Source organism: Ailuropoda melanoleuca, chromosome 6, assembly GCF_002007445.2.
Source record: "Ailuropoda melanoleuca isolate Jingjing chromosome 6, ASM200744v2, whole genome shotgun sequence".
In the NCBI taxonomy this organism is placed as follows: Eukaryota; Metazoa; Chordata; class Mammalia; order Carnivora; family Ursidae; genus Ailuropoda; species Ailuropoda melanoleuca.
The window spans coordinates 101,482,144-101,495,953 of record NC_048223.1 but is presented as its reverse complement, the minus strand read 5'-3'; the positions used below and the strand labels follow the sequence as shown (position 1 = coordinate 101,495,953).

Here is a 13,810-nt window from a genome sequence, read left to right as displayed (position 1 = left end):
CACTAAAAAATGTCACTGTAGATTTAAGAATCTCTTTTTTTCTCGATATCTAACTGAAAGATAAGCCTGGTATCTCCTTCTGAGATTAATGGTCCAGTTATCTGCAGGGTTTTATTTTTCCCTTGGTAGGGTAGATACTTTGGAGTGGGAGTTGAGCTGTTTCGGACAATAGAGGAGAGTTGAATACTCCTGTCAGCCACCAACAGAATTGGAGAATAAATATTTAAAGAATAGTGGGTTCGGCCTTCATGGGAATTTGATTGAGTCCATTAGGCTTGATAAATATTTGTTAAACACATAATGAATTACAGAAAACAGGAAGACCTTGTGAATTTGTAAGCAACTGAACAATATGTAAAAATCAACAGTTTAAAAGATTAACCAGGTTCATTGACAGATTAGTGGGGAGAAATGAATTACATCTTTGGTCAAGAAAAGAGGAAAATGACTCTTAAATAAAACAATGACAACAAAAGGTAAACAGATAATGACCCTCATTAAGCTATATGCGCTGAAGTGCTGGAGGGGAAAGTCTGGTTTATTTTGAAATGCATCAAAAATAAAATAATATTTGCAATGGGTCGAAAAATAATGGAGTGATAAATGGATAAAGAGAGATGATGTGTGATAAAGTAATCAGTAAGATGTGAATGTTAGAATCCAGGTGGTGGGTGTGAAATTCTTTCAACTTTGCTGTTGGAAAATTTTTATAAGAAAATGTTGGAGAACCAAAGAGAGGAAAATGGAAGTGTAGAAGATTTTGAAGGAAGAACCAGTAGGATTTAAGAGAAGCGATACCTGTAGTAAAAACACAAAACAAAACAAAATCCCCCGTGTGGGCGCTGGAGTCAGACAGGCCTGAATTCTGGTTCTGGCTAAGCAGTGGATTCGCTAGAGAGTTTAGATACACCGTCGTGGGGTGGCCCAGGGATTGGAACCCGGGCACCTGGCTCTAGAGCCTTGCTGTCTACCTTGCAAAGCAGCTGCGATTCAGGCTTCTGGCCCGGCGTCTGGCACACGGCGGATTCTCCGACGGTAGCTGTTGCTATGAGTGTACCGTCGGCTGTGGCAGATGAAGCAGCCCACGGGAGTGTTTGCTCTGGAGGATTTGTAGGACCCTGTTACACAAGCCGGAAGGTCAAACCATTTGTGGAGAAGAGATGGTTAATTTTGTTTTAGATACGTAGAAGTAGAGATTTTGATACGAACAGTTTCATATATTTTTCTGAAGTTTGATAAATGATTTGCTCGCTAAAAATTTATAAGCATGTTATGTGCTGAGCACTGCTCTAGGCCGGTGAGCAAAACAGACAAAAATCTGTCCCCTCATAGGGATCTGTGTTCTAAAAGAGTTTGAAGGATTAAGGACCTTTGTATCTCAAACGCAAGGGAAGTGCGAGCATTCAGCAGAGAGAGAAGAAGATGGTGTTTTCACAGCAGACTTCCCTGAGGTCCCTGGCGTCCTGCTCCTCGGGCAGCTCTTGCCTCTGCTTTCTCGCAAGCCCAGCTGTGTTCTGATTTCCTCTGCAGTTCTTTCCTTCCATCTGGAGTTGGTGGAACAGCTTATATAAGCTATTTATGATTAAGTTTCAAAATATCTGTCCAGGCCTCTAAAATGGCCCAGACAGGAACAGTGACTTTTCACAGGGCACCCGGGGCAGAGAAGACGAAGATGAAACCATGCCATTCCACGTAACCCAGAGGGCGCCAAGATCTCCGTTCTGGTCTCACACACACATCCTGCCCTTGAGTCACACTCTGGCATCCTCGCAGGGTGTGTGTCCCTCAGCGACTATGCACTCATTCCAACAGGGTAGGAAGTCAGTCAGCAAAAGTGTTCCTTGAGCCGGACCCTCCTCTGCTTCTGAGTCACTTTCTGGTGCGGCAGGAAGGTTGTCAGGGAGAAGCTTTAACTCTCACATCACAAAGTTCACTCCTCGGTGTAATAGGGTCTCTCTCTCTCTCTCATCCTACAGAGTGTATGCTAATTCTTTCTTTGACATTTCAGATAACGAGGGATCTATGTAGTCTGAGAGTGAGATGGAATTTGAGAAAATGGACTAGAAGGAGGAAAATAATATCCACCATGGCCCAACCTCGAGTTGTGTTAATAATATATAGATGGCTAAGAGGTTTGTAAAACATTATGCTTGTTTAAAAAAATATATTTATGACACCACCCTTACATGGAAATCTGACATCTGGCAACTCCAGCCGTTTGGAGAACAGCCAGAAAATAAGAAAGGGGCCTCAGAGCACATGAAAAATAGCTGTTGAGAAACTCTAGCTAACTAACACTTGTAGTTGACCGCCGCAGAAGAGTTTGTTAGCGTTTCCTCAGAGCTTGTTTACTTCTTACGTATCCGGGAACTTCTAATAATTTGGGCGGTGTCTGTGTGGTCTTCTCTCCCCGACAGAGTATGAACAGCAATCTAGAGAGCGGGTGGAAAAGCTGTCAGAGGAGATAACTGACAGCAGAAAGACCCCAGAGTTACACAGTACTGGTATCACGCATCACCGCACGTACAGTGGTGCATGGTCTGAGTAATGGACTTGTATCCGTCAGTCAAAGTAAATCCGGTTCAGTGTCTTCCTGTTGCAGAACGCAGAGGTATATGATGGGTCTATTTTTAAATGTGGTCAAAGCTAAACCAGGTTTTGACATGTTGAAATGGTAAATTCTGTGGTGTTTCTGTACTTGGAATAGCACATTCTCTGGTGGTGATGTATCCGTGAGAGCCGAGCTTGTAGCTGATTACGGAAGGAACAGTTAGTAATAAGCTGTAACATTTATCGAGCACCTCCTGGACCAGCCCCGTCGTAGGTGCTCTCACACCAGCAGCACACTGTCTCCTCGGAGACAGATCTGGGTTTGCACTTCGCTTCTGTCTCTGACTTACTGCGTGACCTTGGACAGATTACATCACCTCTCTGAGCCTGCGGCTGCATCTGCAAAATGGAAACCAATGATACACGATAGGATTGTTGTGAGGACTCAGTGAAGGAAATACATAGTACAGTGCGTGGCACATAGTAAATGCTCAGTAAATACCGGGCATTGTTATAATTATTTTGATCATTATCATCATCCTCTTGATGATGATTATGAATGTATAATTATCCCCATTTTTCTGAACAGGAAACTAGCCCGGAGAGTTGAAGGAGTATATCCAAGGTGAAATAACTAATAAACAGTGGTGCTGGCATTTGAACCTTGGTCTCAGACTCCACCCACCTGGTTACTTTGCATTCCCATTATGGGCCTCCTCAGCATGTAATTATAATTAGACTTTTATACTTAAAGAAAATACATGGTAAGAAAGGGCAGAGGATGTGGGGAACGTTATTGGCCACTTCTCTTTTCCACTGTGGACCCAAGTCATCTCATTATAGAAAAATGTTCCAGTAACACAAAGATAAGCTCCTTTTACTCAGCGGTACAAGTTAAATATGCAATGTTGAATTGTGTTGCATGATTCATTAATATCTTAAAGGTACCCCCACATTAATATACTCAATTATTTATTATATGCCTAAAATGTTTGTCCACATCACTGTTTTCTTAGATAATAAACTCAGTGGAGCTATAACGATGTTTTTCTTTGTAATTAGGCTTTTAGTGCTTTTCGATATCGTCATAGTTGTATGTGAGATGAAAGTTAGAATCCTCATCGCTAACAATATCAGATAGATACTTGAGGTGAATAGAGGTGGATAGACTTGAGGCGTGGACACTCTGGAGAGCGCCAGCCGCTCCTTGCGGAAGACCTAGGGGGAGAGGTTGCTGACATGGCTGAGCGCGTACAGGTGAGCACATGCCCGCTGGCTCCTCCATCTCTGTTGCTTAAACGCGTACTTAGGCTCCCCAGCCGCACTTGTCAAGGTAACAGACCCATCAGCACAGCACAGACACCGTACACGGTGGAGACACGATGCAAGGTTGCGCCGTAGGTGTCTTTGAGCTGAAAACACATTCTTGATCTGGGGTAGCGTGTGTACTAGATCTCGTCTGGAGGTGTCATTTTTATACCACCCTTTCTTGTTCTTTCTTATGGATTTTTACTTTTCAGTACGTTTTAAATCTCTGCCTTTGAGGGGTGATCTCACATTCCCTTTTTTTTTTTTTTTTTTGTAGTGGGTAGGGGCCAGGATGCCCTGGGCCTGAATCCTGGTCCTGTTGCTATGAACTCTGTGATCTTAGACAAATTAAGTTTTCCAACTTGCTGAGCTTAAGTATCTTAATCTTTAAGATAGTTCTGGGGAAATAAAAAGAAACGCCATATTTAAAATCCCTACTTTTTAAATACCACATTTTAAAAGTACCATATTGCCTGTACTTGAAAAATGTTAATTTCCTTATTGCCCTCTTCAAGCATGTTGAGAAGTCTACATTTCCCAACTTATACCTTTTCTGTCACTCATAGGTAAAGGTCACTTTTTTTTTCCCATTCCAGAATTGCCTGGAGAATCAAATGAAAAATGTATGAGGAAATTATTATTTTTGTGAGATAGTACCTTAATTTCTTCATAAGGTACAAACTTCTTATTTGCTTAGCTTTGACCTGATTCCAAGTGTTTACTTTAAGCTTTATCATTCTCAAGATATTGACCTACATTCCAAAGTCTTAAAACAGTTATGCTTTACCATTTCTTTTGACCTGTCTTTCCAGGTTGTAAAACATGGAGGCTGGCTCAGTGGTTCGAGCCATCTTTGACTTCTGCCCTAGTGTGTCCGAAGAACTACCACTCTTTGTGGGAGATATCATTGAGGTGTTGGCAGTGGTGGATGAATTTTGGCTTCTAGGAAAGAAAGAGGATGTTACAGGTAAGAGGCTCCCCATTCCTCGGGTACAAAATAGACCACAAGCCCTCTCTTCTTTCCATTTTAAAAATAGAGGTTAAATGGGAAGTCCAAGTCCATAAACTTCAGAATCCTTTGTGCTTTTTGTTATGTTTTTACTGTGGTTTCTACCAGTGAGGAGAGAATGTTTGTTATCGTCCCATCTCTCCTTATGGGCTCCTTCCAAAGGTCGAGATGGTTTGATACCAGCTTCCCCAGCCTTGTTGTCTGTTCACATGTTTACCTTCCCTTCCTGGGTCTTTATCCTTTGTGCTCAGCGTCCTTGCTTCCCTTCTGAAAACATGCATTACTTCTTTACTCAGAACTCTGTTACTTTCCTTTACTTTTCACTACCAGTCTTTTTCTCTGATTCATGAAACTTAAGTCACTCTCCAGACAGAAAATGAAATTTCAGTATTAGAAATGTTTGTTTTTATTTTCAGGGCAGTTCCCCAGCAGTTTTGTGGAAATTGTGACCATTCCCAGCCTTAAAGACGGAGAGAGGCTGTTTGTCTGTATCTGTGAATTTACATCCCAAGAACTGAACAGTCTTCCCCTCCATCGAGGTAAGTTGGCCATTCAAGAGTAGACTGTTTAATTTTTTTGAAGATTATTTATATATTATTTGTTTATTTAATTGACAGAGAATGAGAGAGAGAGGGGACAAGCAGGAGGAGCAGCAGGCAGAGGGAGAAGCAGACTCTGCCGAGCAGGGAGCCCGATGCAGGGCTCGATCCCAGAACCCTGGGATCATGACCTGAGCCAAAGGCAGATGCGTAACTGACTGAGCCACCCAGGCGCCTGAATACCAGACTATTTAAAATAAGATTAGTTGGGGCACCTGGGTGGCTTAGTCAGTTAAGCATCTGACTCTTGATTTCGACTCATATCATCATCTCAGGGTCGTGAGATGGAGCTCTACGTCAGGCTCCGTGCTCAGTGGGGAGTCTGCTTGGGTTTCTCTCTCTCCCTTTGCCCACTCCTCACTTACTCTCTCTCCCTCTCTAAAATAAATAAATAAATAAATGAATAAATAAATAAATAAATTTTAAAAATAGGATTAGTGGAGTTGTCCCATTTTGACAATGAAGTTTTTTTTTAATTTTTATAAGTGACTAATATCTGGAGAGTAATAGCAGGATTGTGCTGACAGTAATAATGCATTTTATTTGCATAGCATTTTGTAATTTCCATCGTATTTTATCACAAATACATTCTCATCTGATCCTCACCACAGTTTTGGGAGGTAGCAAAGTAGGTATTATTAACTGCATTTAATAAATAATGAAAATGAGGGGCGCCTGGGTGGCTCAGTCGTTAAGTGTCTGCCTTTGACTCAGGGTGTGATCCCAGGGTCCTGGGATCGAGCCCCGCATCGGGCTCCCTGCTCTGCTGGAAGCCTGCTTCTCCCTCTCCCATTCCCCCTGCTTGTGTTCCCTCTCTCGCTGGCTGTCTCTCTCTGTCAAATAAATAAATAAAAATCTTAAAAAAAAAATAATGAAAATGAAGTTCAAAGAATGTTACTGTAGATGAGAACTTTTGGCCTCAGGATGTGAAGTCATGTCACCTGATAAGTCCCTGCCCCACTTTGCAGCCACACTTCAGACTACATTTATCTTTTTTTCCTTTAAAGATGGTGTGACTTTGCTAGCAACATTACTATTGACGTATAAGAGTCGAGGAGGAATTGCTGTATGGAGAGTAAGAGACAGTTGTAAAACACCCCCGTTTGACTCCCTACCATTAGGTAATGTTACCTTAAAGTTCTCATCAGAAACAGCTTAAAAGGAAGTGGTTTAAAGTGAGTAGTCATAGCCATGTCTCAATGTCGTTCCAAGTATTTCTCACTTCACTCTGATAGTTCATCTTTAGAAGTTCTTATATCTATCAACCGTTTCACCAAATATACTTAAGTCCACACATTTGTGCATAAGCGCAGAAACCTGGAATGTTCTGCAAACTGATGTTTATCATCAGTGCGGTGTTGTGATGACTCAGGACAGCCAGCACCATGGTAGCGTTTATTGGGCATATTATTAATATTGTTACCTGTTCTTTTGCATGTGGCCCTAAAGGGCCTTAACTTCTTAAACCACGCGCACATATGAGAGAGACAGAGCAGAGGTGGGGAAAGAGAGGAGCCTCGACGACGTCCCTAACGCTGCAGGAGAGGAAGGGACACTGGATTTGGATCTTCGTCCTCAAAATCGGTTTTGAGAGTTTCTTGTACTTCACTGTACACTGACCCTCTCCCTCTTTTCTGGACGCTTCCTTGTTAATCAGTGTTGGGAGGGTAGAGAGAAATAGGTGAAGATGTGATAGCAGGGGACTTTCACCTGTCCCTACTCACAGCCCTCCCATTGGGGGCCTTAGCTCATGTCAGACCAGAGGGAGCGGAGAAGGGGCCACAGAGCACAGTGCAGAGGGTGCGGGTGGCATGGATTTGTCCTTTTCTACATCTGGTTCCTGGAGCAAATAGTGGGTGTAGGAAAATACAGCAATATGTCTGTGACATTTGGGAAATCTGAGGGTGTGGCTTCTGGAATTAGCATTTTTCGCTTCGTAATTGTATCTTGCGTCGTCAAGTCTTAGATGCTAAAAAGAGAGATTTTCTGCTAAATGCCTTCGCTGGGAAGACTGGTCTCAGAGGTTGTTCTGAGCTTGCTTTGAAGTTAAAATCCACGTCAGCAATCCCAGGGCCACCAACTAGATTTCTCAGGAAGGCCCTGGCGTGGACCTTTCACCCACGAGCCTCCTGAAGCAAGACTGACTCAAGCTCAGGCTGGGTTCTGGAATCTGTAGATGTTATCTTGACTAGTTTTTAAGCAAAGGAGAGGATGCAGCAGGGGCGATACATAGGAAGCGACCAGAAAGAGGTGTGCTAACTGTCGGTGGTTTGCTTGTGTTCTCGTCCCTGATGCGCTCCTGCCAGTAAGTGCCACCGACTATTCAGCTCTCTTTCCTTCTGTGCCTTTCACATCCCCTTCAGCTCCCTGTCTCCCGATCTGAACACACAAGGCTTGAGAATGCGAAGTTACACGCATCTCTGCAATTTGTCTTTTTCTGGGAAGTTCAGCCTGAGACACAGAAATGATACTAACTTCTCTAGTTTTCTTTTTTCTTTTTTTTTTTTTTTTAAAGATTTTATTTATTTATTTGACAGAGATAGAGACAGCCAGCGAGAGAGGGAACACAAGCAGGGGGAGTGGGAGAGGAAGAAGCAGNTCATAGCAGAGGAGCCTGATGTGGGGCTCGATCCCATAACGCCGGGATCACGCCCTGAGCCGAAGGCAGACGCTTAACCGCTGTGCCACCCAGGCGCCCCTAACTTCTCTAGTTTTCTATACGTGACGGTCCACATTAACAGATAATAATGTTACTAGTTGGAAACGCAGTCAATAAAAATGAAAGTATTATTTTATACCACGTATGGTTTATAAGACTGGAGTCTACACTTCTGATTTTCAGGTCTAGCGCTTGGAATGGCCCTTCTACTTCTGAGGCTGAAAGTCATTTTTTCCAATAGATCAGTGTCCCAGCTCATGAATAGCATACGTTCCTCTATCCATCTCCTAGTGCTATTAATCCTGTTTCTTTATCTCTCCTTAGTACCTTCAGTGTAGCAGTGAAGCTTCTGTTCTGTGTAAAGAAAACTTTTAGTGATTTAATATGTCAGGAGAAGATTTGAAAACCTTAAGAGCATGTGGGATGATGTTTGAGACCTGTTTTGTTTTACCATGCCGCCTTTAGTTATCTACTTACCTTTCAGAAATATCGTTGGGGTTAAATTATTTTTTAAAGATTTTGTTTATTATTTGAGAGTGAGCATGAGCAGGGGGAGGTGCAAAAGGAGAGGGCGAAACAGACTCCCTGCTGAGCAGAGAGCCCGACACGGGGCTCAATCCCAGGACCCCGGGACCATGACCTGGGCTGAAGGCAGATGCTTAACCGACTGAGCCACCCAGGCACCCTGAAAAAATGATATATTTTAATTGTAAAATTATATTATTGAAGAAATATATGTATTTAGATATATTTAGAGCAGGCAGTGTAGCTTAGGGGTAAGAATTCTGATGGCCCGCTCTTCTCGTTGGCCCTAGATTTAAATCCGACTCCACAACTTAGTTGCTCTGATGTTAGGCTAGTTACTTGCATTCTCTTGGCCTCGGTAGGATAATGATACATAACTTAGGTAGTTGTCAGGACTGAATCACGTACGGAATCTGGCACAAGGCAAGTACACAGTAAAGATGAGCTATCTTTATTATTCTTAACCTGGGATTCCTGGACTTCGTAGATGGGCTTTGGGGGGCCTGGCTTCCTGATCCTTACAAGAAGGTTTGTGTGTGTGGACATTTTTCCAGGGAGAGTCTATCTGGAATTGGAATCACCAGTTGTCCTTCCAGCAGGTGTCACTCTTTCTCCTTTCCACAAAACTGCCCAATTGTTTTGGACTGTTCCCTGTCTTTTGAGTTATATTTAAACTCAGAAACAAGGCTGTCTTTGTATGTCTTCTTTGGGAAAACATCTATTCAGACCCTCTGCCCATGTTTTAATCAGATTGTTTGTATTTTTGGGGTTGAGTTGTATAAGTTCTTTATATATTTTGGATATTAACCCCTTATTGGAGCTATCATTTGCAAATATCTTCTTCCATTCAGTAGCTTGCCTTTTATTTTGTTGTACAAAAGCTTTTTATTTTGATGTAGTTCCAACAGACACATGAAAAGATGCTCAACATTATTAATCATCAGGGAAATGCAGATCAAAACCGCAACGAGATATCACCTTATTCCTGTCAGAATGGCTAAAATGAAAAAGACAAGAAAGAGGTGTTGGTGACGGTGTAGAAAAAAAGGAACTACTGTACACTGTTGGTGGGAATGTAAATTGGTCCAGCTACCATGGAAAACAGTATGAAGGTTCCTCAAAAAAATTAAAAAGAGGGATGCCTGGCTGTCTCACTCGGTTAAGCATCGGACTCTTGGTTATGGTTCAGGTTGTGATCTCAGTGCTGTGAGATCAGGCTGGGCTCTGCACTGGGGATGGAGCCTACTTAAGGTTCTCTCTCTCCCTCTGCTCCCCCACCATCCCGCCTGGGCGCACACATGCACTATAAATACATACATATATACATACATACGTACCACATGACCCAATAATTCCAATAATTTATCTGAAGGAAGTGAAAACACTGGAGTACCTGGGTGGCTCAGTAGGTTGAGTGTCTGGCTCTTGGTTCCAGCTCAGGTCGTGATCTCAGGATCATGGGATTGAACCCCAAATTGAGCTCTGCTCCTCATGTGGAGTCTTCTTGGGATATTCTGTCTCCCTCTCCCTCTCCCCATTCCCCTGTGTGCACGCACATGGGCATGCTGTCTCTCTCTCTCAAATCAGTAAATCTTAAAAAAAAAAAAAAACAACCCAAAAACACTAATTCAAAAATATATATGCACCTGTGTGTTTATTACAGCGTTATTTATCATAGCCAAGGTGTGGAAGCGACCTAAGTGTCCATTGATAGATAAATGGGTAAGGAACATGTGGTAAATATATACCATGGAATCTTATGCAGTCGTAGGAGAGAATGAGGTTGTGCCATTTGTGACAACATGGATAGACCTGGAGAGTATTATGCTAAATAAAATAAATCAGACTGAGAAAGACAAATACCAGATGAGTTCACTCATATGTGGAATCTAAAAAAGTGAGTAAACAACAACAACAACACAAAAGCAGAATCAGGCCTAAATACAGAGAACAAAATGGTGGTTGCCAGAGGAGTGGAGGGGTGGAGGGGTAGAGGGATGGGCAAAATGCATGAGGGGGGTGGGAGGTACAGGCTTCCAGCCATGGAATGAAGAAGCCACAGGGATAAAAGGCCCGGCATGAGGGATGTAGTCAGTGGTACTGTAATCACCGTAAACGGTGACAGATGGTAGCTGTGTGTGTGGCGAGCATGGCATAGCATGTAGAGAAGTTGAATCACTATGTTGGACACTGGAAATTAATGTAACGTGTCAACTCAAACAGAAAAAATTTTTAAAAAGAGAAAAACAAGGTTTTCTCTTAGAAGGATTAGTGGAGGTGGCCAGGGCCACTGACTGTCTTAAAAATAAACGGGGAGAAAAAAAAAAGGGGGGTGGAAAACAAAAAACAAAATAGAGAGTGTGACAAGGAAAATACAGAGAAAAAGGAGAGAAGAAAATTAGTGGGAGTGATGAAGTACCACTAATAATTGCCTCACGTAACATAGAATGCCTATAACCTTACGTTTCTAGGCCACCCCCCACCCTCAAAAATGACCAGTAAAAAATAAGTTGATAAGTTATTTTTTAAATGAAGTTTTAAATTTTAATTCCAGTATAGTTAACATACAGTGTTATATCAGTTTCAGGAATATAATATAGTGATTTGGCGATTGTATCCATTACTCAGTGCTCCTCATGGTAACTGTGCCCTTAATCCCCATCTCCTAGTTCACCCATCCCCCACCTACCTCCCCTCTGGGAACCATCAGTTTGTTCTCTGCAGTTAAGAGTCTATTTCTTGCTTTGTTTCTCTTTTTTACCCATTTGTTTTTTTATTTTTTTATTTTTAAAGGTTTTATTCATTTATTTATTTGAGAGAAAGAGAGAATGAGCATGAGTAGGGGGGAAGGGCAGAGAGAGGGAGAAGCAGGGAGCCCAGCTCGGGGCTCGATCCCAGGACCCTGAGATCACAAACTGAGCCTAAGGCAGACGCTCAACCAAATGAGCCACCCAGACGCCCCTCGTTTTATTTCTTAAATTCCACATATGAGTGAGATCATACGGCATTTGTCTTTCTCTGCCTGACTGACTTCACTTAGCGTGATATACTGTAGATCCATCCATGTTGTTGCAAATGGCAAGATTTCATTCTTTTTTATGGCCGAATCTGAATAACATTCCTGTGTGTGTGTGTGTGTGTGTGTGTGTGTGTGTGTGTGTGTGTGTGAGTGTGTGAGAGAGAGAGAGAGAGTGTGTGTGTGTATTAGATCTTCGTCCATTCGTCTATCAATGCACACTTGGGCTGCTTCGGTAATCTAGCTATCGTAAATACTACAGTAAACATAGGAGTGCATGCATCCCTTTGAATTAATGTTTTTGTATTTTGGGGTTAAATCCCTCAATAGTGCGATTACTGGATCATATGGTAGTTCTAGCTTTAGCTTTTTGGATAAATTTATTAATGAATAACCTGAGGAATGATACAGCATCCGTGCCGTAAGTCTGTGATGCCGTGTGTGTGACATATGAGGGTAAGGTCCTGACGTGGCTCATATGGGAATCTAAGAAGCACGTGTGGTCAGTCTGCATAAAGCACACAGTCTCCTGGGCATTGCGATTCGGTGGGGGACCTAATACTGCAGAGTCAGGCTACTTACATGCAGAGTCTAAGAAGACTTGCATTTGTTCTTACCATCTTATTCCTAATGCATTTCTTGTTCAAAGAAAAAAAATTCAACCAGAAGAAGCAAGCAGCCGGACGGCTGGGATTAGCTGTGCACGAGTGAGAGCCTCGGCTTGACCCGAAGGGTCACCGCACTTGCTGTTTTTCCCTTTGCGAAATGGAGGCACTCTCCTCCAGCAGTTGCTCATAGTGTTGTTTCAGAAGTCTGGAAATGACCCCTAGGTAGCCTCCATTCCACAGGAATCACCTGGGATGCCAGGGGAACCCTGCAAGACTCTTTCTGATGAAAACGAGAGACTCGTGCAAAAAACCCAGTACCAACAAAATAAAGGTGTCGAGCAAAATTACCTCTCAAGTGCTTTGCAGGGTCTAAACTGTGATTTTTTAAACTTTCATCTTTTTTATATAGAAGTAGCCAACAGAGTGACAGTCTCCCAGGTAATAAAGCTGATTTATCAGAACAGTGGCCCAGCTGAAAATTGGAAAAGCAAGCGCTGTGATAAGGCTTTCCTGGCGATCTGGCAAAGCAGGGAAACGATTGTCATCCTGCAGCTCTCGGAAAGCCAGTTCATTCCCAAGCCAGTGGAGTGGGAGTCGTGGCCAGCTTTCATTCTTCTCATTCCCCATAAGGCCTGTTGTGCCTGGACAGTAGCCACGTCTCCAGTGAGTTCCCTCTGCGGTTCTGATGGAAGAGCCTTAGAGTGAGTGGGGGAAAAAAATCACTTGTAACATTCTCAGGACCCCGAACTCCAACCAATGGATATTGAGGCATAAATTGAAGGAATATAGAAATAGACGACCAAGGCCCTATTTTTCAAGAATATCTAAGTAAAACACATCAAAGCAGTGAAAACGTATTGGGTGCCCACCACCACGTGCAAAAACTTACATTAGGTTCTGTGTAGTCTGTAAAAATACAAGTGTCAAAATGAGTGATGTAAGTGATCATTTCTTTAGTAGGCAACAGATGGCCAAGGTGAATGTGGGTTTCTAAGGTCTTTGAGAGAAATATGCTAGGGTTTCTGACGGACAGGCTCGTATAGGAGCTAATGAAAGTGACCTTGTGTGAATAGGGTCTCATACGTGAGATAATATTGGCTGGCTGGGGTGAGGCTTGGGGGGGGGGATGACTGACAGTAGATCTGGGTTGCACTAAGGTAAAAAACATAAAAATAGTCTTTTGGGGTGCCTGGGTGGCACAGCGGTTAAGCGTCTGCCTTCGGCTCAGGGCGTGATCCCGGTGTTGTGGGATCGAGCCCCACATCAGGCTCCTCCGCTAGGAGCCTGCTTCTTCCTCTCCCACTCCCCCTGCTTGTGTTCCCTCTCTCTCTGGCTGTCTCTATCTCTGTCGAATAAATAAATAAAATCTTTAAAAAAATAGTCTTTTGGTAGTTTAGTAACGGAACCTCTATAGAGAGTGTCCGGAGCAAACTTATTTTTTATGTATTTCAGTTAATAAGAATAGGATTTCTAGAGAAGAATCCTATGGGAGTAGGAAGAAGCCTTCATACCTCAAAGGAAAAGTTTGAGCAGGGG

General features: G+C 42.8%; 1 protein-coding gene across 7 annotated transcripts in view; it reads left to right on the top strand.

The window, feature by feature from the left end:
- DNMBP (dynamin binding protein) overlaps positions 1-13,810 on the top strand; it is a 107,061-nt gene that overhangs the window by 35,785 nt on the left and 57,466 nt on the right. For 6 of the 7 annotated variants that reach the window (XM_019804914.2, XM_034663129.1, XM_034663131.1 and 3 more), the window contains 2 exons: positions 4,671-4,825; positions 5,284-5,406. In XM_019804914.2, coding sequence (XP_019660473.2) covers positions 4,681-4,825; positions 5,284-5,406 — 268 coding nt within the window. In that variant the 5' untranslated portion in view covers positions 4,671-4,680. Of the gene's footprint in view, positions 1-2,654; positions 3,808-4,670; positions 4,826-5,283; positions 5,407-13,810 lie in introns of those variants that run through there. The other variant, XM_019804913.2, reaches the window with a different exon arrangement.